Source organism: Antechinus flavipes, chromosome 1 (genome assembly GCF_016432865.1).
Source record: "Antechinus flavipes isolate AdamAnt ecotype Samford, QLD, Australia chromosome 1, AdamAnt_v2, whole genome shotgun sequence".
Classification (NCBI taxonomy): domain Eukaryota; kingdom Metazoa; phylum Chordata; class Mammalia; order Dasyuromorphia; family Dasyuridae; genus Antechinus; species Antechinus flavipes.
In genome coordinates, this window is record NC_067398.1 from 49,814,397 (window position 1) to 49,841,428 (window position 27,032).

General features: G+C 39.7%; 1 protein-coding gene and 1 non-coding gene across 11 annotated transcripts in view; one reads left to right on the top strand and one right to left on the bottom strand.

The window, feature by feature from the left end:
• Positions 1-22,153, top strand: part of ATP2B2 (ATPase plasma membrane Ca2+ transporting 2) — a 653,989-nt gene extending 631,836 nt beyond the window's left edge. For 6 of the 10 annotated variants that reach the window (XM_051982229.1, XM_051982237.1, XM_051982246.1 and 3 more), the window contains 2 exons: positions 1,472-1,654; positions 16,417-22,153. In XM_051982229.1, the coding sequence (XP_051838189.1) occupies positions 1,472-1,654; positions 16,417-16,728 (495 nt within the window). In that variant the 3' untranslated portion in view covers positions 16,729-22,153. Of the gene's footprint in view, positions 1-1,471; positions 1,655-6,565; positions 6,742-12,007; positions 12,063-16,416 lie in introns of all 10 variants that reach the window. The other 4 variants (XM_051982255.1, XM_051982273.1, XM_051982284.1 and 1 more) reach the window with 2 other exon arrangements.
• Positions 8,260-8,366, bottom strand: LOC127546036 (U6 spliceosomal RNA). Its single transcript, XR_007949904.1, has one exon. It is a non-coding gene; the product is annotated as a U6 spliceosomal RNA (small nuclear RNA).
• Positions 22,154-27,032: the final 4,879 nt, after the last annotated feature.

Genomic DNA, 27,032 nt, shown 5'->3' on the forward strand with positions numbered 1-27,032 from the left:
GTCAGAGAGGAACCAATAGGACATTTGATTCACTGTTATGGAGAATTCCTGGTGAAGAAATTCCTACTGCTAAAGCAGATCAGTACCTGTTTTGCAACTTATAGTCTTAGAGAGGTGGCTAATTAAGTGACTTACCTGGAATCATATGCAATAATTGTCAGAGGTAAGAGTCTGCCCCATTATGTTATGACTGATTACTTTCAAGAATCATCCTTGAAGTTGGGACCTGAGGGGGTTCCAGCCCAGTTAGCATAGAAAAGCGTGACTGTTCAGTATCCCAAAGTGAAAGTTATGTTATTGAAAGGTTTCAATGAAGGGTTACCCCCAACCCCTTATTGTAAACCTTATCCCTCTGTACAAAAGGTAATTGGAAACATCTATGTCTAACATAGAATCAGGAGGTCAGACCTTTTTGTCAGTAGCCCCTATCATCTCCTATCCACCCACAGCAAATCTCTCGCTTTTTTTTTTTTTTTTTTTTTTTTTTTTTTTTTGCTGAAGCAATTGGGGTTAAGTGATTTGCCCAGGGTCACATAGCTGGGAAGTCTTAAGTGTCTGAGGTAAGATTTGAACTCAGGTCTTCCTGACTTCAGGGCTGGTGCTCTATCCACTGCCCCACCTAGCTGCTCCCTCCAGCTGTCTTCTCTACCCCCACCCCCCCCACCCCAGCATGTCTTTTAAGTGAATATTCCATACAGTGCTGGGTATTCCACAAGTGTGGAAATTATTATCTTCTTCTTGTAGCATTGAGATCTTGTGAAATTCTCTCTCTAAAGGGGGGCCACTGTTAGCTTAGAGGCTTCTGCCCAAACTGAGCTATAGAATTGACTGTCAAGCTTTTCCTTCTGAACCATAGACAAGTCCTGTGGAAACCCTGGGAAAAGGGAGCTGCATCTCTCTTGTTCTTCTGAAGAAGATGACATTTTGCTTTCAGGACACTAGACTTACTTCTTGCCATGGTGGACAAATTTTAAGTTTTTGACTCATGGGACTTGCTTGCTGGTATTGCAGATTCCATCTCTAAATGGAAGGAATGAACTAAGTAAAACATAATGAATCTCAGTCCTTTGAATTCTTCTTTTGCAAAGATAACATAAATATACCATATACACACACCTTGTCAACCAGTTAATGGAACCATCACCCTCCTATTCTCATTTTCAGCTTCATGCCTTTGCCTGTTCTATTATTCCTACCTGAGGTATCAGCCTTCCTCTCCTCTGCATATTCAGAGTGTCCTGGGCTTGTGATCCTAATATAATCCATATATACAATATAAGCCACATCATAGATACTCATCAATTGAGTAAGTGAATTAGCACAGTGCTTGGCACATAGTAGGGCTTAATGAATGTTTTTTTTGTTTTTTTTGACTGACTGGATGAGTAAATGAATGAATTGATTAGTAGATGAATTAATATTCACCAATGAACAAATGTGCCTCTGTTAAGTTCTTCATGTCTCTTTTTAGATCATTGCCACCATCCCAACCAGCAGGCTCAAATTCCTGAAGGAGGCAGGACGGCTCACTCAGAAAGAGGAGATCCCCGAGGAAGAACTCAATGAGGACGTTGAGGAGATTGATCATGCTGAGAGAGAACTTCGACGTGGACAGATCCTGTGGTTCCGTGGCCTGAATAGGATCCAAACTCAGGTATGTAGAGTGTGGCCAACCAAGAGACATTCTGGGTGGGAAAGGAGCACTCCACTTTATACCAGGGCACTGCACATGAAGGCTTCTGGCAAAAGCAAGTGTTTGGGAGGAGTATAGGTGGGAGAAGTGAGAAGAGGAAGGGTCATTTTAGCCAGAGTCCTGATAACCAGACTCCTCAACAGGGTGGTAAAATTTTTCTCCTTCCTACAGTAATAGTCCCCAGAGCCATAGTCATCCTTCTGGAATTATTAGAGAAACGGCCATATTACTGCCCTTCCTTCCTCCCCTACACCAACTGGAATTCATTTTCCCAAGTCACTCAATCCCCAGATCCTATATAGTGAGATGTCCCCATTTCTGTGAGTCCATCTGCAGTTCTGAGAATAAGGCTCACTCCAAAACAAAGTCACTGTTTTGTTTTATTTATATTTTTTCCATATTGGAGTGGCCTCCTCTAATGATATTTTGTCTTCTTGGTTAATTAATCATCTCCAGTTTATAAGCAATTAGAGTAGGCATGAAGAGCGGGGAAGGAAAATAGCAATAAGTAAAGTGGATAATGAGCTCAGGGGAGGGGGCAGGAGTTCCTCAGTAAGTCTGGGCAGGATTGAGAAGCCTGGGGATAGGGCGGGGCTGGGGGAGGGAGGGAGTAACTGCTTTCCCCCAAGTCTACTTTAGCTGACCAGCAGTTTTCAGAGGTGAGTGTTCAATCCCAGTCTTGCTGGCCCAGACTGGGGTATCTCCTGGGTGGACTTGACAATGCTTGCTTGGAGTGGGTAATTGGACACATCTAGCATCTCTTACCCACAGAGGCTTTTACTACAATGAGGAAAAACAAAGAACAATCAGATGCCTCTAAACCAATCAGGAGATGCTCTAACCCAGCCCAGAGCCCTTTGTAGGCTCCTTCATCCTTTCCAAAGTGTTTCTTTTTCATTTGACCTTCACAACAATGGTTCAAGGTCAACATATGACTTACCTTCCCACAGCAATGGGCATGCACACACATCCAGAAAACACTCAAGTGCAAACCCACTTCTCATAAACATGCACAGACACAGAAGTAGGCCGCTAAGTGGCTCGGGAGATAGAGTAATATTCTTAGAGACAATAAAATATGAATTAAAATCCTTTTTACTTGTTAACTATTAGGAAAACCTTGTTCAAATCTGGCCTTAGACACTAGTCATATGATCCTGGGTAAGTCACTTAATGCTGTTTGCCTCAGTTTCCTTATGTGTAAAATGAACTCTCTGGTATCTTTGCCAAGAAAACCCCAAATAGGGCCACAAAGACTTAGACGACTGAACAATTTCTGTGTCCTTCGCCAACCTACTCAATGTCTCTGAATCTCAGTATCTTCATCTGTAAGAATAGTCTACAAGGTCCGATCCAGCTAAACTTAAGTCAAGATTTCTAATTCTACTTTCTCATACAAAAATGTACTTCTGAATCACATGCAGAAACACAACACAAACTTACAGAAATGCGTATGTATTCACATGTATTAATGTGTATATGCACACACAGAGACATAGTATATATGATTTTTTTTTTTTTTTTTGCAATTGCTCTATACATATTTCTACAAATATCATGCTGTCTAAGAAAAATCAGATCAACGAGGGAAAAATGAGAGGAAACCAAAATGCAAGCAAACAACAAAAAGAGCAAAAATACTATTTTGTGGTCCACATTCAGTTCTCACTGTCCTCTCTCTGGGTGCAGATGGCTCTCTCCATCACAAGACCATTGGATGAATCACCCCATTGTTGAAGAGAGCCATGTTTATTGGAAGTGTGTCATCTTGCTGTTGCCATGTAGAAGGATCATAATGTATGATCTTTGCACATGCAAAAATATTAATAAGTACATATTTACATATACTCATAAATCCACCCATAAATAAATTCCCATGTAGAGAGGGTCCTTGTGCACATAGTGCTGAAATACACAGATGCCTGTATATACAGAATATTCATTGTTGTTGGGTTCCTTCAGTCATGTCTTTGTGAGTCTATTTGGGATTCTGGAGTGGATTGCTATTTCCTCCTCTAGCTCATTTTACAGATGAGGAAACTCAGGCAAAGTGGGTGAAGTGATCTGCCCAGAATTACACAGATAGGAATTTTCTGAGGCCAGATTTGAACTCAAGAAGTTGAGTCTTTCTGACTTTAGATCTTGTGCTCTATCTACTGCATCACTTAGCTGTCCTTGCAGAAATTTATGTAACTTATGTGTATGTATTAAAAAAAAATCATGTGACACATTACACAAACTCACATTTATAAATATACTCATGCATTCAATATATATCCATTTCCAAACATGCTTATATACGAACAGAACCATGCCTACATCCACCAAAACATACTAGAACCTCACTTGTAGAAATGCATCTGTGTATATACCAGCAAAAACTCATATATACATGTGTCAAAATTTATGTGTAGTGCCCACAAATGTAGAAAAATGCTTCTGTGAATAACTTACTTCACCAGGTTATTGTTGAGATTCTGAATGATTGGTTGTTTATCCATGCAAAGAATTTGGGGACCTCAGATGGGAATAATAGACAATATACCAAGCCACATAGTCAATGTGGTCCACTAGAAACAGTTCTGCATTTGGAGGCAGAAAGAACCAGGTAGCAAAACTTGTTCTGATGTTTATTAGCTCAGTGACCACAAGCAAGTGGCTCAATTGGGCTTCAGTCTCTTCATCTACAAAATTGAGATAATAATTAAACTGCCTACCTCAAAGGGGAGTAAGCAAATGCTTTGTCTTTATCAGAACCTTTGAATGTAAAAATATTTTCCCAATTTATTGCTTTCCTTCTAATCTTATCTGCATTAGTTTTGTTTGTACAAAAACTTATTAACTTAATATAATCAAAATTTTCTATTTTGGGATCAGTAATGATCTCCAGTTCTTCTTTGGTCACAAATTCCTTCCTTCTCCACAGATCTGAGAGGTAAACTATCCTATGTTCTTCTAATTTGTTTTATAATATCATTCTTTATGTCTAGATCATGAACCCATTTTGGCCTTATTTTGGTATATGATGTTAGGTGTGGGTCATTGCCTAGTTTCTGCCTTACTAGTTGAGGAAAATGCTTTGTAAAGCTTAAAAAGCTCTAGAAATATAGCATGCGTACATGTCTATCATACATAGCAAACACTACCATCTACCACCCATAGAGGATGGGTATAGTTCTTGGTACAAGGCATCATTACACACTTCTTTTCTTATAATCAATCTCAAGTCACTACCAGAGCATGGCCAAGTTTGCTCATCGAACACTTTTCCCCTCAGAAGTCAGAGCTTGTTTCTAAACAATTCCACTCTCTCTCCCAGACGGGAATAAAGGGGTTATGTGAGGGGCTCTAAAGATGGAGACAATAAAGTTTCCTAGCCTCATAGTCTACAGAAAGGGGAGAAATGGTGAATGGTCTCCTCAATTCTGTGTCTCAGCCTTATATGTCTCAGGGCAAATATTTGTTAACAAAATCCAATCTCCAAGGATCTGAGAGGTAAACTATCCTATGTTCTTCTAATTTGTTTTATAATATCATTCTTTATGTCTAGATCATGAACCCATTTTGGCCTTATTTTGGTATATGATGTTAGGTGTGGGTCATTGCCTAGTTTCTGCCTTGGAGAGTGAGCAGTCTGGATATCCAGGAACTGGAAAAGTGAAGGATGATCAAGAGAACTAGTGGTTCTAAGTTTGATTCTTTACCCGATACCTCAGTTGCTTCTGGGAGGTCTAGGGTACTTACATCTCAGTGATCTCCCTTGATCATTTTTAAGGCTGCAAGGGCAGTGTGAAATTACTAGTGGAAAGACCCCCTGGTCTTGAGACTTCAAAGGCCTGGGTTCAAAGCTCAGCTCTATCTCTTTCTACCTGAATGAAACTGGGTGAGTTGATTGACCTCTCTGAACCTTGGGTTTGTCATAGGTAAACTGAAGATAGTAGCACTATCTATTGTCTCCATCTTCCAGGGTTGTGGTGAAGCTTGCCAGAGATAATACTTATAAAATATTTTGTCAACTTTAAAATGATGTGTCAGTTATTATTGACACTAGTAGCCCACCTTGTATTGAGGAAAGGAGACAATTTGTCTGGTAGACCTTTTTTTTTTTTGTATCTCTCCTCTTCCATCATAAGTATCTGATTCCAGTAGATAAGCTTATTATAGTAGATTAAATCCAAGTCCACAATATGTTGTGCCATTTCAATAGCTAAAGTTCAATTCACCTAAACCACAAATCTTGAAATGACCAGGATATGTCTGTTGGGGGGTGTCTGGGGTAGTCTCATTTCCTAAATGGAGATGAAGCAATGGGGTTCAGTGTTGGAGATCCTAGCAAGGGGCTCACTGTAGTCTGTCCCCATAATTTGCTCGCTTCACACCATGAGGAAGAAAGTGGGTCCAAAGTGTACATTCTTGCAGTTTCCAACCTTCTCCAATACCCTCTTATTTAGGACCTCTTTCTTTGACCCACAGGCTTTATTTTAGTTACCCTTGGGAAACGGGGGAAGGAAAAAGTTCCTGTTTCCTCTCCCCACCTTTGCCTCATTAGGAGAAAGAATCACAGTTTACAGGAGAAACCAACTAAAACAGCCTTCTCAGCTGGGGGAGCTTCCAAAAGGGGAAGGGGCTAAGCAGAAATTCCTTAAGGCATTTTAGTTTGTGTTTATTTATTTTTTAATTTTTTTAAATTTAAGTGATATTATTATTATTGTTGTTGCTGTTGCTGGTGTTATTGTTGCTATTATTATTATTATTAATTATTATTATTATTATTATTAATTATTGCTCTTATTTTGGTTGTCATGCCTGTCACTTGTGTAGCCGTTGTGTCCACCCTTTTCGCAACTTGTCTCGTTCTCTCCTCCGTTGCAGATTGAAGTAGTCAATACTTTCAAGAGTGGCGCTTCCTTTCAGGGGGCTCTCAGGAGACAGTCCTCCGTCACAAGCCAGAGCCAGGATGTAACCAATCTTTCTAGCCCTAGCCACGTATCGTTATCCAATGTTCTTTCCTCTCCTACCAGCACACCTCCTGCTGCAGCTGGGCGTGAGTGTGAATTCTTAATGCCTCCAATTGCCAGAGATGCCAACTCTCTCAGTGGGCAAGGGGTGGGTGGGTGGATGGGCAGGGGTTCCTAGATGGTTGGGAATCTCAATCACAAGGAATAGTCAGTCAAGGGGTCATCACAGTCAGCAGTGAGTTGCAGTTGATGGACAGAGTATATAGCTGGGGGAGCATAATCAGCGACAGGGAATGTAGTTGATCATGGGGACCATCCAGTCCTGGACTCAAATATCATTTCTTTCTGTCCTGTTGTTGGGGATAAAGTAGAATCCATTCTGCCAGAAAGAGAAATAGGACATATTTCCAAAATTCCAGTTCCTAATCCCTTCCTTGAATTGGTATTGGACTGAGACTGATTTCCCTCAGGTCATTGAGCTGTGATTGGGCCTGGTCCCAAAAGCTTATTGGTCTGTAACTGGAAGGTCCCTGTGGCCCAACTAAATTCCTCATCTTCAGTTTGAAGATAGGGACAATGATTTGGTTAGTCAGTGGTGATTTTCAAAATTCTCATTAAGCATCACTAGCAAGGAAGAGAAAGAGGTTGAAGAGAAGGAAAAGGAGCATGCTTATGTTCCTTTTCCTTCTATGGAGCTCAATGTTCTTGCTATCATATAGACAAAGGCAGAGAAATAGATTCGCATATGATGTTTGAGATTCATATGATGTTGAGTATTGGAAAGTCAGCCTTAGTGACTCTAGTTTTCGTAGTCAGAGTGACTTGGTTCATCTCAGTTCCTACACCTCCAGTCTTCATCTCTATTGTCAATAAAAATATGAGTCAGTAGAGCCCTCTGTAAACTACTGTCAATTCTTTAGCCTCAGAATAAGAACCTGGGTGCATTCTCCTCCCAGATAGTCCTGGTGTGCTTTGAGTCCTGGCCCTTTTGTTCAATGAAGACAGCACTGGTCCAGAGAGGAAGTCATCAGTGTTGGCAGGAACCCCAAAGATAGCTTCATTCTTGTCAACTCTACCATTTTATAGAGGAGGCCCCAGAGCAAGGTCTGCCGGAGGTGTCAGGGTATTTAAAATATTTATCAAGTAACGGAAATATGGCTACTCCTGAAGACATTTAAGAATACAAGCAGATTTTAAGTACAAATCAACTGAGGTAGTTTTAAAAACATAAGAAATCTTCTTTCCTATACTGGGATCTATCCTATGGCCCTTCCAGTCCAAGATTTGCTCTCACAGAGTACCCAAGGACAGGATTATCACACTTGGTATCAACTTCTTGATTTCAATTCTCTCATAATGTTAATACTGCAATTGTTATTGATATGACTGATAATAATATTACTTCCCTTGAATGAGCACTTTCACATCTCTACTCTGATAAGATTTTGTGAGCCCTTATGGACAGCTTCCAGATAAAAGATGTCCCCAAACAGTCCAGCTTCGCATAATAATGCTTTAGGGATCAGTCATCCCCAAATTTATTCAATAGTTCTTTAAACTCTGTATATTTTCTATCTTCTAGTCATTTTCTTTTTTATGATAGCTTTTTATTTTTCAAAATGCTTCATGTATTTGCATGTCATTCTTGAGTAGGAGCCATGCTAATCTTTTCTTTATCATTCCAATTTTAGTATGTGTGCTGCTGAAGGGAGCATTCTTTTTCAAAATAAATGCAAAGATATTTTGCAATATTCACTCTTGCAAAACCTTATGTTCCAAATATTTCTCCCTTCCTCCTCCTACCCCCCTCCCCTAGATAGCAAGTGATCCAATATAGATTAAACACATGAAATTCTTCTAAACATATTTCCACATGTATCACACTGACACAAGAAAAATTAGATAAAAAATGAAAAAGAAAAAAAGCAAGCAAACAACAACAACAGAGGGGAAAATACTATGTTATGATTTACATTCAGTCTCCATAGTCCTCTTTCTGGATCCTGATGGCTCTCTCCATCATGAGATTCTGATCCTTTTCTATCCACCCGATCTAGACATTTTCTGGAGTAAGTGAAATGAGTTCTTATTTGCATGTCCAGTGATGATATTGATTTTAATCACATCCCTGCATCCATCAGTCTTGCTTGAAAGACTTCTTCACACCCTTCTGCAGCAACTGCCTTATCATCTCAGTCAATTTCAGTCTTCTTTAGGTTGTTCTTCAGCTCTGTTCCAACTTCCTTGGGATATGGTAATCATAAGTACACCTCCAATTATATAGGTGGTCTATACTGTGATACACAATAAAGAAATGGATGCCATTCTCTTATTCTTTTCAATCCCTTTCCTTTGTTGGACTTTTGGGTCATAGGCATATAAATGACCTGATATATTCTGAAAATAGTCTATAAAGTAATTTCTAGTTCCCTGCTAGGCTGTGATCACTAGCTCTTGATGCATTGTCCTGTAAGTGAAGCTTGATTTTTTTTTTCCTACTTTAAATGTGCCTTTCATTCCTTGCTTGCTGTACAATCTCAAGCAGTCTTCTTGGTGGCACTGTGAACAGAGTTCTGAGTGTAGAATCAGATGATCTGAGTTCTAATCCTGCCTCAGATATGTAGTGACCATACTCCTGGGTAAATTTCTTAATTTCCCTGGACCTTAGTTCCCTCATCTGTAAAATGAGGGAGTTGGGTTTGATGATGACTAGGGTTCCATCCCACTCTAAAGCTACATCTTTAGAAGTAATGACGCAAGATCCATCCCTGTCACCTACAGGATATTTGAGCTATTTGGAGTTTTCTTGTATGCCCTGTAGGTGAGAGGATGCATTTTCCTAACGTCTTTCCTAGTGGTATCTGACACTATAAGGTGAACTACACATGGAACATGGGATTCAGATCTCAAAGGTCCCTTCTAGCTCTGTGGGCCTATGGGACCTTAATAACCTATGAAAAAATCTTCCTTCAATTTGTTCCCATCATCCTGCCATTTTCCACCTAAAGAGAGGACCATCATATGACATTAACCTAAATTTTTCACTATGCAAGCTTTTTCCTCCTTCATATCCTTTATATGCATTAAATATGTCCAGATCCTTGGAAACTTTAGTGTTTATGATTTCTCAGCTCAAAAAATACCCTAGCTTTCCTTTCCATGACAGATTGATCTTCTTAATTCCAGAGTGACTCATGGTTTTGATGTAGAGCTTCATTCAAAGATTGTAACAATTTACCAAAGCTAGAGGTAGTACCCTTAAAACAACTCTAATTAATTAGAAAGAAACGATTGCCTTTGAGAAGAGATATTTTTTTTTTTTTTTTTGCTTCCCAAATGAGTTTTGTTTGCTTGAATGTTCAGGGATCTTACTCTTTACTAGAGATCCCCACCATCCTGATTAGTATAGAAACGAGGTTCACTTTTTTCTCAGAAACTCTTCTTGAACCCTTCTTATGAATATGGCTTCAATGGACAATTTGATAGTCATTCAGTCCAAGTACTAATTCATGGGACCATAGTATTTTAGATTGAATCTTAGAGATCCTCTAGTCCTATCAGTTTCATTTTGGAGCTGAAGAAATGCAGATCCAGAAGAAGGAACTTGTTTAAGGTGACATAAGTAGTGACTATAAAGCCTGGCTTCAATGTAGTTCTGACTCAACATCCAGTCTTCACACTATTTTTTTCTAGCAAGTCATACTTTTAGGCCAATATTTCTAACTTTTCCTCTTGATTTCAATAGTATCTCCTCCTTCATTTAAGTGAGTCTTTTTTATTTTCTCTGATCATGGCCCATGAGCTTCTCAAGGATAGATAGGCTTTACCTTAAAGCATATCCTCTCACTTATAGGAAAGGATAAGGCCATTGGACAGAAAACTTAAGAAGAGGAGAAGGGCTCTACTTTCACTAGCACTTTCCTGGGAGGTGATGCTGTTAATTCCTGAAAGGGGATCCAGATTCTAGAGTAAAGAACAGGAAGGAGGGAAGCTTTAGAAAGCTAGAGAAGGTTTGGAGCTGAGTCTTTTTAAATGTAACCTCATTAATATAATTTTTTACATTAAACAAAGTTTATATTCAAATGTATTTGCATTACAGAATCAAATAGTTGAGACTAAGCCCTTGCTCCCTTCTTTTATGTTGGATGTTTGAAAGTTGACGATATCCACTAAAGCTTATTCTTTATGTTCAAATTCATTTGATGTTTGTCTCCAGATGCTTAGGAAGTCCTTTGTACCCTAATTTCCTGATGTCACAATTCACTGTTTTTCCAAAAAGCTACCAAGGAGGGAGGGAATGGCTGGCAGAATGATATAATAGATGTAGAGCCAAACTCAACTCGGGAAATCCCAGATTCAAATCCTGCTACAGACATTTCCAGTTGTGTGACCTGAAACAATTTGGACTCCCATGTCCTCATCTTAAGATGAGGAAGTTGGGTTCTAAACTGGTCCCTTCTAGCTCAAAATCTCCTATCCTTTCCACCAATGATCTCAATGATAAATATTTGTCATCTGCAGGACCATTAGGCCAGGCAGGAGTCTTTATTTTAAGCCTTGTACTATGAGTCACCCATATCTTAGTAAGTTTCCCAGTGGATTTTGATATCCTAAGGCAGTATTTTAAGCTACACATGGGCCAGAGTGTGTCCTATTGTTTTTTATTCCCTGCCCAACTCCCCATTTGGGATAGAAAGCATTACTGCGAGCCCATATTTTTGCAGGATGGCTCTGCTTTTCCAGGTAAAAGATGCTAAATACACACTAGGATGGTCCAGTCTATTCCAGACCCATATCTTTATTTAGGGAGAAATATTCCTTATGGGAAGCCAGAATAACATTTTATACTTCTTTTTGTCCTTCTATCTGATTAATCCCTCTTTCCAACTTCCCTTCAGAAACTTATATTTTTGTTTACTCAAGTTTTTAACACTTAACATTAAAGCTTAGCCTCTTTCATATCAGCAACCATATTTGTAGCATGCTTTCAAAAAACCTGCCACTTCATAGGCGTCTAATGAGATTCTGATCAGAATACCCTAAGTTAGAATCTAGCACACGGAAACTCTCTGCTACAAGGAATTTGGTTATTTTCCTCCGAACCTCAAATGCACCCCGCCTTGGACTAGAACCCTTCCTGCCCCCTTTGCCCCACTAAGATTCCCGATTCAGAGTGTAGCTAGGTCAAAGAGTTGGCATCTCTTGGGAAAAAATAAAATACAATAAAAATTGGACCTCTTGTTTGCGTTTTGGTACTAATCACTTATGGATCTTTCGCTAGCGTGAAAAATGACTTGCTTTTGCAGTGCCCTCCTCCTCTCTACTGTCTGAATATTCAATGTGTTTGTTTCCCTAGAGGGCTAGAGAACCCTGGACTGAGAGTTCAGCAAGAGAGAGTGAAATTAAAAGAGGTTGTGAGTCTTTAACTTGAGCCTGACATGAATGTGAACCAATCCCAAGACATTTGGCTTCCTTGAAGCCGGGTAAACATTCGAGTATAATCTCAAATGCTCCCTGTTGAGCCTGGAAGAGGCCTGATGTATTTCACTGCAGACGAAAGGGTTGAATCTCACTTTAATTTCTTCAGATGAGCAAAGGAAAATTAGAAAGCCCTGAAATTTCTCTTCTGTCTTCACCTGGCCCGTATCACCATGATCCATGTGATATATATATATATATATTTTAAAAATTGAAATCTGATTTTCAGCATGTGGGAGGGAGATGAAGAGGCTTTTCCCCCTTTTTTCCTCCCATTTTTTTCATTTCAGCCTTGGAGAAGACCGAAGTGGAGACTTGAGCCAGCGTGGCAGGATGCTCCTAAAGTCTTGTCCCCATAGTCTTGTCCAGAGCAGTCCATTCTTTCTGTTGTCTCCATCCCTGTGGAAGGAGAGGCCTGCATCTCATTGTGTGTGTTCCCCATCCCCTTCCTACCTGCCAGCCAGCTTTGTCAGTTGCAGATCAGGCCAAACTCTTTATAGTTCACAGGGATGGGAGCTCTGGCCCTTAACCTTTCAATTACTTATTGATAGATACCTATCAATACCAGAAGGCATTTCTGACTTCAGAAAGTCAGGAAATGCCATATCTAGTCAGTTACTTAAGTAGAACAGGCAGCTAACAATAAGATTTTTTTTCTTCAAATGAGTGGTATAGCATTCTAGCTATCCTAAAGTCAGATTTTGTATAATACCCAACTTTTGACATAGCTACCAATCTGAAAGTTAGAAGGGCTCCTGTCAGGGTTTTGTCTGACACTAAAACTAGCCCCTTCTCCTCTCAGACACAGTTTATTCTTACTCAGCACTCAGTTGAAAAATCCCAAATGGGGTCACAGAAAGTCGGACATGACTAAAATCTGACACCTCAATTCTAACACATTTTATTTTATGATTTCCCTTCCTCATCAGATAGACAAAAATAAAAGGGAATCAAATAATGAAATCTTAAAAAGCAAATACAAAAGTAGGCTATTTGTTATTGTGCAACAGAATAACCTATTTGCCGAAGAGTGACTCTGAGACATATAGAACAAATTAAACGATGCTTGAGAAGTCAGGGAAGCATGCAATTACCAAAGGAAAAAAATATCAAAAGTAGTTAAAGCAAAGTTACAGCAGTTATGAGCTTAACCTTCTAATTAGCTAGAAAATTTACTCATATAGGGGAGCTCAAGCTCCAATGATGCCCAATAAATAAGTTTTTATTATATTTTAAGTAGGGCCTTTTAATCTAGGACTGAAAATATGATCTTACCCATTTCCTTGTCTCCACACAGGCCTCCCATCAAAAAAGGCCAACACTGTTGCTCCTTTGAGGGGGTGTTTTGACAGTGCCATTAAATCTAAAAAAAAAAAAAAAAAAAACACATTATGAGCCATGGATCCCAAAGTATTGGACTTAGTATTGTTCTACTGCCCCTATCTCGCTGCATGAACTCTTCAATCACTCAATGATATTGACTGGGTTGTTTTTTGTCTGAATTTGGTGGTGGGGAAGAAGGGTTAGAGTTCTCCTTTTACAAAGCAATCTTAGTGAATTGGGAAAATGACATTTCCCACAAAGGGAATCCTGCCTTTCCTCCCCACTTCAACAGAATAGACTATATTAGGAAACATTCACTCCTAGTTCATTCACTATTAGGAATCATCCAATCTAGTCCACTTGCCCAAAGTCATATCAGACTACCTGTAGCAAGTTTCTAATGGATGCTTATTGACTGACTTATTGATTCATTGATTTGATTTTTGTAGTGTTGTGGAAAGTACACTGACTTTAGAGTCACTGGTTCAAGTCATAATTCTACCACTTCTCAATCATGCGCAGCTCTCTTATTTTTCTGAGACTGCGTGAATTTATTCAGGAAGACCTGAGTGACAGTCCTACCTCAGACACTGTTAGCAGTAGGAACCTGGACAAATCACTTAATTTCTCAACCTCAGTTTCTCTTTTGGTAAAATGAGGAAATAACCATTTTTAAGTGCTGTTGTAAGGATCAAATGAGACAATGTATGGAAAATACTTTGCAAATCCTTAAGGACTATATAAATGCTATTATTAAATGATTTATTATATCATTAAATAAAAACATTTCACAAAATTCTTCTAAGGAAAGTGCTTCATAAATTATAATGTGTTTATCTAAATGTGAGCAGCTACAGGGAGTAATTTTGGATTGATAGCTCAATAATAATAAAAGCTAGTATTTATATGGTACCCACCAATGTTGCAGACACTGTGCTAAGTGCTTTATAAATATCTCATTTTGATCTGTACTACAACCCTGGGAAATGGATACTATTATCCCCATTTTATAATTGAAGACATTAAAATAACTAGAAGTTAAGTGATTTATTTAGTGTCATATTGCTAGTAGTATCTATGTCTGATTTCCATATACATATATATATATATATATATATATATAGAGAGAGAGAGAGAGAGAGAGAGAGAGAGAGAGAGAATTTAAGGTCGGGGCTTTGAGCTTGAGGTCTGCCTAGAAAGAGTTCTAGAAATCTTGTCAGAGGAGAACAAGTCATTAAACATTAGTTGGGATGACTTGTATATGTAATATTGGATGATATCTTAAGATATGGTCCACTGCCTGTTATCTTCATTAATAAAAGATATGCAGAAATAATCATCATTTTCAAATAATCACTTCACTGGGTAATTCTCCCTAAAGGCCATCACAACAGGTGACAGTCCTATCTCCACCATTAACTAGCTGTGTGACAATTGATGACAATTGATTTCCCTGGTCCCCTAAGCTTCAGTTTTTATATCCATTAGAGGAAGGGCTTGGGTTAAATGGTTTCCATTGCTCCCTAAAGCATTGCCTGCTTTAATAACCTGTTATTCTACTTTGAATTTAGTTCACTCAAGTCTTGAATCAAGGAATCAAGGTTGGCCCCTCTAGCCAAATTACAAGAGAAGGAAATTTATTCTAGACTCCCCATCCACTCATACTTATGACTTTACTTGGCCCTGAACTGTCGGTTTCATGGTCAGAAAGATTTGATGCCATTTCCCCAAAGACTTGATTTTTATTAACCAGAGAGAAGTTGACCCATTGGAAAAGTCTGACTCATAGATAATTTGGAAGCAAAAAGTATTGCTGACAGTTTACCTTAAGGAGATTAGGAAATATAGTGACAGTATAAACAATAGATTAAAAAATTTTTTAAATTAAAAAAATTAACTTCATTAGCATAGTTCAGAGCTAAGACACAAAAATTGAAAGAACGTGACTCAATCCTGTGCAATCCCCAGAATGATATCTTGGGGCTGGGTAAAGGATTTGGCCAAAAAAAAAAAAAAAGTAAGTGAATAAATGATTACAAAGCCAGTTGAAATGAAAGGCCAGAATGTTGAGTCTATACTCGAGTGTTTACCTCCCAAATGCATGAAGGCAAAGACCAAGTTGGAAACAGACCAATCTCTGTTCACATTGTCTAGGCTTCCAAGCGTAGCATTGGTGTGGCAGTTCTGTGTGTCTGTGTGATTATCAAACTCCCTTCTGCCGTAGCATGATTCTTCCCCTGAATGTTGTCTGCTTGGCTCCCCCGTGCTTCTGGCTGCCTCTGGTTTTCTTCTCTGAAAACTGTACGTCTGGTTTGGGTTTGGTTATTTTTTTGTTCTCAGTTTGGCTCTTCCGTGTTGTCTCCCATCTTCGCCCATCTGTCTCAATATTTTGTTCTTTTCTGTGTGTGGAGTGTGATATGTTATATGTTGTATAGTTTCTTTCACAACGATGTTTAGTTTTCTGTTTTTGTTTTTGTTTTTATTTTTGAAAAAAAGGTTTGGTTTATTTTTTTAAGCCGACCCTATTTTACTCACATCTGAACCTGCCCCCTCCCAGCCCCATGCATGGTTTCGACCTGTGCATTGAAATTAACACAGCTTGGTCTTTTACTACTAGGTATGGGCACCTACCTGAGTGGATTTATGCTTTCTTAACTCGTGCTTCCCATCAGCTCTTTGATGGTTTGCGACTCGAACTATTCTGATGTTGCAGTCACATATGTTTGCACACATGTGCACACACACAACTCCCAAGCGAATGCACAAAACTTGAGCCCATTCCTTCCACCCCATCCCATCGATGCTCCTAACATTCAGCGACTGGATTCCAGCCATCTGCTGTGCCCTAACCCCTTCTGCTGTGCTCCTCCAAAGGCCCCCCTCAGCCTGTTAAACCATTCCCCTCCCCTAAGCCCTATCTAGAGCTTAGTGCTTCTGACCCATTTCCTAATGTTTCCCTTCCAGATCCGCGTCGTGAAGGCATTCCGTAGCTCTCTCTATGAAGGTTTAGAAAAACCTGAATCTAGAACCTCCATCCATAACTTCATGACTCATCCTGAATTTAGGATAGAAGACTCTCAGCCCCATATCCCCCTCATTGATGACACTGACCTGGAAGAAGATGCCGCTCTCAAGCAAAATTCGAGCCCGCCATCGTCATTGAACAAGAACAACAGTGCAATCGATAGCGGGATCAATCTGACCACTGACACGAGCAAATCAGCTACCTCTTCTAGCCCAGGGAGTCCTATACACAGCCTGGAGACATCGCTTTAGCGGGAAACATTCACATCTCAAAACAAAAAAAAAAAACAAAATATACAAAATAAAACAAAAAACCCACAAAAAAACAAACAACAACAACAAAACCAACCCATAGCCACCACCAACTCAGAACAAACCAACCCAGAAAACTCAACCATGAAACAGCACCAAGAAAACAAAAATAGACAAAATGGGAGGAAAATATATCTCCACCCAATAGAACTTTTCTCTGGCTGAGAAGCTGTTTGAGCTCTTTGTCCCTTTGAGGCAAGTGACGGGATCCCTGATGTGGGTTCTTGGGAGTGAGCAATAGCCTGATGTGCCCTTTCTTGCTCCCGCCCAAACACAGACCACCCACCACCTTCCTGCATGGACGTACTGTACCCTTCTCTTGTTTATTATTTTTTTTCCTTAGGCAGGAACTGCAAAAACAAAAAAAAGAAAAAAAAAAGAAAAAAGAAAAAAAAAGAAAAAATAGGAAAAAAAAGACTCCTTTCTGAGGCTTATTTATCCAATTCACTGGTCTGTGAGTTTTTTGAACTGCTTGTGTGGCATGGTCTCAGTTGTAGAGATTAATTTAAATAACTTTTTGAAGTTGCGGAAGCTTAACTTGCACAGTAGGGTTATAACAATGGGACAGAAGAACTTCATAGACACTAATGAGATTATATCCATTTCTTTGTATCTATATCAACGTATACCTCATCGAGAATGTATACGTCCATATAGATAGGTAGATATATATGTATATCTATATACATGGATATATAAAGTTTTTTTGCTGGCATGTTGCCTTGTTTTTGCTTAAATTGCTCTATTTTAACTTATTTATGTCTTAAAAGAAGAATGTAATTTGTTTACAAACCTGTAGATAAACGTCCTTCACTATTTGTAGGGTTAAGAACACTTCCTGCTGAGAGAGTATAAGGACTGCTCAGCTCATCAGATACTCCTCTCAGATTGCATCCTCGATGTTTTACGACAGCTCGGCTCTGATTTTTTGCCTGCTCTTTTTTTTTTGTTGTTCAGTAATGTAGCTCCTGCTGGTGAATGACAAAAGAAGCCAAAATATAACATATTGGATGTAGGAATATGCTCCACAAACATGGGGTCATGGGACTGGAAGCTTGACTCTGTCAGGGGAAAAAAACCACCATGTGCAACAATCAGGTTTATTTTTTTGTAAAAAAACAAAAAACAAAAAACAAAAAACAAAAAAAAAAAACACAAACAAGTAAATAAATAACCAAATTTCTCAGCCCATTTTCGGTATGCCCCTCACTGGCCAGAGGCTACCTTGGTAGCCATTATATTACAATGGCTTCCATGGAATATATATATATATTTTTTTCCACAAGACTCTCCTTCTTATGAAACTCCTTTGAGTTTATTGAGAGACTTAAAAATAAGTTATATTTGGCTTTATATGGAGATCAAGGTAGTGTTGAAATATTATGAACTCTTATTGTGTTGATTTTTTTTTTTTTAGTCACTTAGAAATTGATTTTCTTATCATTCGCAGCTTACGAGCTGTTGGCATTTTTGAATGAGAATTACTACAGCTTGCTGCTTTTTTTTTTTTTTTCTTTTTTTTAATTTTGGAAGAAAACTATCCGTTTCCCCCCATTCTACCACCCTGCACTATTCAGATCTGAATGAACTTTATGATATGTATATTGAAAATGTGCTCTGTGTGATTTTTAAACAAAGCTTGTCTTCCTGTAATCACAATATATACTGTAGCCATTTAACAGTACGTCCTGCCTTCCTGCAAGGGAAGCCGTTCCGAAAGTCTACAGTATCACAGGTGAGAAAGTTTTTTGTAGTTCTTCTCTCCTTCTCCCCCCCCCCCCCCCCAGGATGGTATCAGCACTAATAATCAACTTACTATGAGCTTCTTGAATTGCTACGTCAGCCACTTGAATGCTAAGCACTTTGTGGGCCACGGCTTTTTTTCATAAAGAACTTTTGTATTTAATACAAAGTTTGCTTTGAGACTTTTCAGCACACAGTCTTTTTTCCATAAACTTGTACAGTGCAAAAGACATTTTGAATACATAACACGGTTGGTGATGTCAGATGTGTCAAGGAAAAGCAAAGCATTTCCGACTCACCTGAGAAATTAATTTGTTCTGCTGACCCCACCCACCCTGCCATCTGTCAGGCCCCTTCTCCGAGCCTAGAACTTGGCAAACCAGACAAAATCTTCTCTGCATCCCGGCCAAGAAGGAGCATTTTCTTGTGCAGATGGCCAAGATTAGGTAGAGCCCTTCCCAGCCGGGGTGGCCAGTCTCTCAAGGCTGCTAGCGGAAAAGCAATGTATCCGATTTGCAGTCAGCCCCCCGTCTGGTCTAAACTGTCCTGTACAAGAGGCCTGTGCCTAGGACAGCAGGGCCTACAAACCCCTTTCTTTTGAATCGAGAACAGGGTCCCCATGTCAACTGTAAACAGACTGGCAATGAAAGCAACGCTAATTGTCTCAGGATGGCAACTTAGCGAGGGTTTCATTTTGACACTGTAAATGTGGAACGGAACCTCAGCTTTCATGTATTGGATTGGGGGGGGGATTGGGGGTCCTGTTCTTTGTTTTACTTATGAGGAAGGGGGAGGGTGTTGGTTGGATTTACACATCTGTGAAATGGGTCTGTTCTGGAACATGATTTAGTTTCTCTGTCTTAATTGCGATGAGTTATTTTCCTTTTCCAAAGCTCTCCCAACCTCCTCTTTCCTTCAGTAATGCTCGTGTTTACCCGGGAAGAGCACTAAACCATTAGGGAATCATTTTGCGGACTTGGATTAGCTTCTCACCTGTGACACTTTTTCTCCCACCCAGTGGCTTCTTGTAAATCGAAGTGCCCATACCACACTGGGCTTCTCTCCAAGAGAAATCAGAAATCTGGGTAGGTTTGGAGAATTGGTAGTAGGGCGGGTTCTGGAAAGGAGGGGCAGAAGTCCAGGAGAAAGTTTGTCAAAGTAATATCCAATTTCGCAAATACCTAAAGTTCAGTCTTGCAAACCCGGTCTCCTTTCCCACTTGGCCTTCTCTTGTTGGGAACAATGGCTCCAAATAAATGGCGCATGGAGATCACGGTTGGTTGAAGCTCACCACAGTACATACATCACCTGCATCCTGCCCTCTGTCCTTGGCCGCATGGAGTTTGTGTTCAACAATAAACAATATCCTGGTACATTTGGCCATCCATCCCATTAGGGGGTAATAATTTATGTCCATTCATCTGTTTTTATGAATTTTTTTATCTAGACAACAATTGTAAATAAAGAACTCACCGTCTCTGTTCATTTACTACTATGCAACGGCTATGCTTTCTCTTACTCTGGTTCATCAGATTCCTACAATGTGGTCCTGGAATGTTTGTGGTTTTAAAAAAAAAAAACAACAAAAAGAGTAAGCTCTGTGACAAATTCTTAACTAGTTTAGAACAGAATGAGCCAACTGGACTCTTAACTTCCTTCCTTTACCTTTTCCTCCCTGTCCACTATTGAATTTTCTACCCAGGTGCCCCAGGTAAAATTAACAATCAACAAACTGCTAAAATCAACTCCCACGGTAGCATGAACAGCTATGGTCTAAGCTTGCATCTTCTGTTGTGTATTGCACCAACCCCCCATGCTCATATGCATTCTATTCTGTTCCCTCCCATGGGTCTGAGAACATGAGCTGTCATTCTGTCCTGGAGGGATGTGGCTGGTGAGAGCTGGAGGAAGTCATGGAGCTAAGGTATCGTGGTTCCAAGCCCCATCCCACTCTTCCCCAAAATAGCTCCCTCGAGGGGGCCATATTTTCCATGCAGCAAGGAGTCCCACCTTGAGAATGACATTGACCCTAATGACGTGGCCTCCTTATATATTTATATATGTCAGGAAGCTGAGAAATGCATGAAGTCTTAGGAACAGAGAGGAACGATTTTGTTTGGCTATGGGTAGCACCTTTGCTACACTCCCAACAGAATTCTCATTGACCTCAACCACCTTCTAAGGGCTAGGAAAGTTAAGATGACACAGCTATTGATGGGAGACTGCTCCACTGAGGATGAGGAAGGGCTCTCCTGCCTCTTGAATGGAAGCTCTGATGTCCCCTTGGAGTAACCCCTTCACCCTTTGCTCCACATTACCCCCTTCCCCAGGAGAGACAAGAGAAGCTACTTTCTTGCCCTCCCTCACCTGGGAGATTCGGGTACCAGAGGGTAACTCTCCATCCTCAGCCTCTGGTCCTCTTCCTGTCAAAAATGCACCTCCCAGTGAGGGCTGGGAACTTCTCCCTAGCAATGACTAATATCTGGCTGGAACACCTTGTGTTCCCTGGGTCCACTTTCCTGTAATAGAGGAGCAAGAAATGAGACCCAGAGATGGTGAAGAGTAAAAAAGGTATTGAATTCTGTAACCAAAGACCTTGCCATCTACTTCTCTTTGAAGTCAGTGGGAAGAAACCTTGGTTCAGACAGGAAATTTCTGCTTGGCAAAAAGTTTCCTCCTGCCAGCCCCTGTCAATTTCCCACTCCCCAAAATAACAATAAGAATAGTAAGAATATAAGCCTTCCCTGTGTGTGCTTACCGTTTGCACACCCTTTTCAGATATTCTCAGATTGTTTTAAGATGCTTACCCTGTGTGTGCATTTGTTTGCACACCCTTTTCAGATATTCTCAGATTGTTTTAAGAGGTCTAAAAGCTGCTAACTTCTTGATCAGATCCCCCTAGCCTCCCCAAACCCACAGGGTCTGCAGTCTGGCATGTGCTCAGGCCTACCATATTCCTCCTGCACTCACCATATCCCTGCCAAGGCCCTGCCTAAGACCTGGCTGGGCTTTATTAAGGACCAGAGGACAGCAGTAAGCTTAGGCCTCTTCCACTGTCCAGAAACCAAGCTGCTCTCGTTTTTATTTCCAAACACCAATCACCAAGCCAACAGTCGCAGTCACTAAGCCCAGCTTCCAGCTCGTCCCGGGTCCAAGCCTCTCAGCATGAGGGGCACGTGGGGGGCCTCTGCCTGGCTCCCCAAGGGACAATGACCGATCCCCAAGCTGGCGAGCGCCTGAGAATTTAATGTCTGTCGTCTACCCCAATGCCATGGAAATATTGTCTTCGCTACAGTTTCTGTAGTTTTGTAACTAAGTGGCTCTCTCTCTTTGACCTTTTGCTGGTCGCCACACTTTCATAAATATTGTATGTATATTTTTTATAATCAATAGTGTAAAGTTCTCTATACAGATTCCAATGATCACAGACCAGTTTCAAAGAGCTGTTGATGCTTCGTGGGATACTTTGGAAAACATTTGGTTTTGGAAAAAAAAAATGTGCTTACACTGTAATATCTTTTATTTTTCTGTATCCTCCTGCCTTGCTCTTTGTAATAGTGTGTTTGTCCGCCTTTTCAACACTATCCGAAGCAATAATAATAAATGCACAAGTGGAAACGCAGACAGAGACACATGTGGCCTAATCCTCTTCAGATACCCTATGGTAGGGCAGAGTGGTTGCCCTCGACACACGGCCTCCTTGGTGTCTGTGGCCCTCTGCCCCCTGACTTTGGGAATCTCTTCCTTTCCCCACGGAGTACACCCCATTTCGGGTGGCCTGCCCCTTCAGTGGCAATGTCAGGGTCCCCAATGGGGGTGGAGGTCACATATAGATTGTGAGAGGAAGCCAACAAGCGGTTCTCTCTCCTGCCCCCCAAAGAACTCCCCTCTCCTTGTAATAGTGCTTGAGATCCCTCCATTTCTCTTCCCTTCAAATTTTAGAGGATTAGTCTTTAAAGGATCCCCAGGAAAATTAAACTACTACCTTGGAAAGAAGGTCAAGTTTTAGACATTGTCATTCAATGCCTCTGTGGGAGTTAGCCTGTTGTGTCCATACTTGTGAGAATGGAGCCTAGGACCCGATTCTGGCAAAGCAGAGATGGGAAAAAGGATGATGAGGGAAGATGGGCAAGTACCAGAAATAGATTTGACCAGTCACACAGACCATAACTAAAGTTATCCAGTTATTTTAGTTAGATTCCCAAGACTGCCTATTTGACTACAAGGCACAGGATGTTAGCGTCCACATGTTAGGTCTGTCCCACCTCCTCGTCCCTTCTCTGCCAAGGAGGAGAAACCCTTTGGTAATCCCAGGCAGACAATAGCTCAGGCAGGTGAGTGTCCCCTCTTGTTTTTCCCTGTCCATCCACAGAGGGGAAGTGTCAGAGAGAGCATAAATTGGAAGGGAAACATTTCCAGAAAAGATGGCTAAGCCCATTTATCCTGAGTGGAAACTTGAGATAGGTAGTATTCTAATATTGTTTGGGGGCCCCTATGACTCCAAAAGGACTGACTTGGAGACACGCATTTTAACAGGTAATACAACAGACTGATTTCTTGACTAGCCAAGGTTCCAAACTTGTCAGGTCTGAGAAAAAGTATTCAATCCTGGCCCCAGGCCCAGTCCATGAGAACCTCCAATCACTCTCTTAACTCTATTTGCTAGGAATGGTTCCAAATGCGGCTGTTCCTATTTGGAGATAGGGTTGAAGATTGTCATTTAGAGAGTACTCTGAGAACTAGGGACCAATTTTACCACATGCCCCATCATACAACACATTTATTTAGGTTTAGCAATCAACCAAGGAAATCATAAAAGGGAAAAAGTTGAAGAATAACCTGTTTGAGTTCTTAAAAGATAGGGATGAGTGGTTACAGAGATATTGCCAGGTAGGCAGGTAGGCAATTCCCAACCTATATTGCCTTGATGGTGGGAATGTAATGGGGATTTCTGGATAATCAAAAGCCCATAATGTGCAAAGCACCCTGATAAGCTTTGGAGAGGAAGCAATGAAAATTTAGGCAGCTGACCTCAAGGAGCTTACAGTCTGTCTATGTGTGACTTTTTTTTTTAAATACACTAACTAATGGTAGATATCGTCTCCTGAACTCCCTAAATCCTTGGATTTAGAGCTGAAGGCAACATAGGTTCTCTGGTTCGACTCTCTTTTTTGACAGATGAAGAAATTAAGACTTAAACAGCTTCAATGATTTGCCCACTTTTATATAAATTGTAGATAAAAGAACCAGGATTTGAATTAGATTCTATAATTCTATAGCCCAGGGTCATTCCATTATATGACACTGTCTCCCCTTAATTTACCATCATCATCATCATCATCATCATCATCATCATCATCATCATCCTTATTTACAAATGGGGAAACTGAAATTTAGAAATTTTTAAGTCAATTGTTTATAGTCACACTAGGGAAAATTAAATGAGACCTCCTAATTCTCAAGTCAAGTGTTCATTGAGTAGTTTAATGAAATTATATAGTTTATGCTTTAATGAAATGTGCCAGAAGCATGATTCTAAGAGTATCTTCTTTATCCTCTTCTTCAGGGGGGAATTGAACCATACCCTGAAAATACAGGTTGTCCTGGAAGCCCACAAGATAGTTAGAGTCAGTATTGGAGGCAGGGTGGGATCTGAAGAGAGGAGATTGACTAGTTTGGGATTCATGATTGAGTTCTCTTTGTGAGTTACAGGGCAGTAGTTTGGGATGATTACAGGGAAACATACTTCTCATGAACTGCAGATTGATGGGGCGTGTATGCTTGTGAAAGAATATATTTTGTAGAAGAAAATTTAGGGTTAGAAGAGATAGGAAATGGGGCTAGGCTTTTGAGGATGCCTGTAGTAGAAACTAAAACCCTGTCCCTAAAGTAGGACTTTTCCTTAGAGCCCCACCTTAATCTTCTGATATTTGTGGAGCAATTATCTTCTAGTTTGACCCTTCCAACAGGAAGGAGATTGATGCCGGTCAACAAGTACTTTTACTTAGACACTGCTAAGCAGTAGGGACCCAAAGAAAGAGCAGGCACTGTGCAAACAATATTCACATTTATGTACTGGGGTAAATAGGAAGTAATCTCACAGAGAATGCACTGCCAGTGGGAGGAGAAATGTGGAGTCAGAGTGAGAAGTCAACAAAAGGCATAATATAATGAAATAGCCATCATCATCATCATCATCATCATCATCATCATCATCATCATCATCATCATCATCCTTATTTGCAAATGGAGAAACTGAAATTCAGAAAGGTTAAATCAATTGCCTAAAGTTACACAAGTGAAAATTTAATGAGGTCTCTGAATTTCCAATTTCCAAGTCAAGTTTTCTTTCTATCACACCACTGTGTGGTTTTATAAAATTATATACTCCATGCTTTAAGGAAATGAATCAGCGGTACTACTGTTAGTGAAATGTTCCTGATGTATCATTTCAACAAACCTTTCAGGTGCTCTTTGTACCATACCATTTATTTAGAGGCCAAGTGCTTATATTCTACATAGAAAACCCATACCTTCCTACTGATAACTTCCTTTAAATTGAGAGTTAGGATATCTGAATACCGCACAACCTACACAACAAAGCGAAAAATAGAATTGGTTATATGCAAACCAAAGGAAATTACTGATTTCCTGTCCAAGTCATTTGTCTGTATACAATTACACCATTAACTATTTAGAGCAAAAATAAACACCAATACTAAATTAGAGGAAATGATGAATAATAAAAATGAGCCAAGATGACATTCAGTTAAATTAGCATCATTCTGACTTATTTATTTTTTTAATAAAACAAAAATTTTAAAGATACATTTATTCCATGATCAGTACAGACCATATGAATATCAAACAAGCTAATTCCTCCAGAGTTTGGCCAAAACAGAGGCATCAATATTGTACTCTATTGTGGGTATTTATAACACATAATCTTGTGAACAATTCAAATTATAAATTTTAAAAAATAAAGTGAAAAACATTCTGGATCATGGTGGTAGAATATAGGTAGGAATGGCATCCTTAATAGTGAAAGGAGATGCCCAAGATCTTGGCTGTGGAAAAGCCCAGCCCTTCCTGGGCTCAAACAACTCAAAACAGATGTGAAATTAAAAAAAACAATAACAGAAAAACCAAAAATACACTCTCCCCATTTTTTTTAAAGAGAGAAATGCAACTTTATGTTTTTGCAATTAAAAAAATATAGACTAATAAAAGATGAAATTGAGTAAAATATAAGCAGGGGTTTTGTGTTTTGCATTTTAAAAAAATTTTGTGTGTTTTTTTAATTTTGATTTTTTCTTTTACACCAAGTTTGGTGGAGTGATCAACAAACCTCAAACAAATATACATCAACTATAGCCGCTTTCACATACTACCCACAATGCAGATTAATGGGACGTGTATGCTTGTGAAATAATGTATTTGTGAAATTTGAATTCCTCCATTGCCATAGCTCAAAAAAGAGACTAAAATACCCATTCCACACATAAGCAGTGCCTTTGTGTCTGAAAAAATTTTTTTTAAATTAAAAGAACAAAAAGGAAAAAAAATAAAGGTAGAAAGGAACTGGCTTTAGAAAATAGTCTTACTCCCAGGCAAGACTTCCCCCACACATTCTATGATGACCATTTCACTACAAATGGCCATGATTACTCACACACTTGGACTAGACTTTTTCACAAGTGAACACTAACAGAGAATGGCTCTCAATTAAAGGCTTGAAGAGGATGAGGGTTGGGTGGGACTCTGTTCAAGGCAAGTCCAGTGATTAGGACTTTACACAGCTGGAAACTGGTTCCAACTATTATTTCCCCTCCCTCCCGATAATAACAGCACAGGAGGGCTTCTGCTCTCCATGGGCTACTTTTGTAACTCCCGGACTTACACTGTGAAACAGAGATGGTCAATCTGACCTATTTAAATAGGCATTAAAAATGGGAAGTAAGGAACAAAGATGTTCTTACATTGATCACCATCCTTCCTTCTAGAACACAATAGGGAATTTTTTTTCTCTTAAAAGCCATTTGGATATTTATAACATTATTAGCAGGCCTAACAAATTATTCACTTATAGAACTCACACAGAGGTAGACTATTGTTCTTAACTTTTAGCTTATTGTTGTCTTAGCAAAAGATTTTGTGGGCCTTATTCAACCCATGGACTGAATGTTCGCCACCTCTAGGAGTTTAACAGATATGAAGCAATAACGAAATCTACAAGAACCTCAAAACTATGTCAGCAAGTAAAAATATTCTTTTTGCCAAACAGGGAGATATGACAACTAAAAGAGCACCAGTTTACAATAAAAATCCATTTGTAAAATTTTACATATGATGATGAGAAAAGATCAGGTAACACAATGGATAGAGCAGAATGCCCTGAGTTCAAATTCAACTCCAGAAATTAGCTGTGTTATCCTAACCAAGACATTTCATTTGTCTCTGCCTCAGTTTCCTCATCTGTAGAAAGGGGATAATAAAAACAC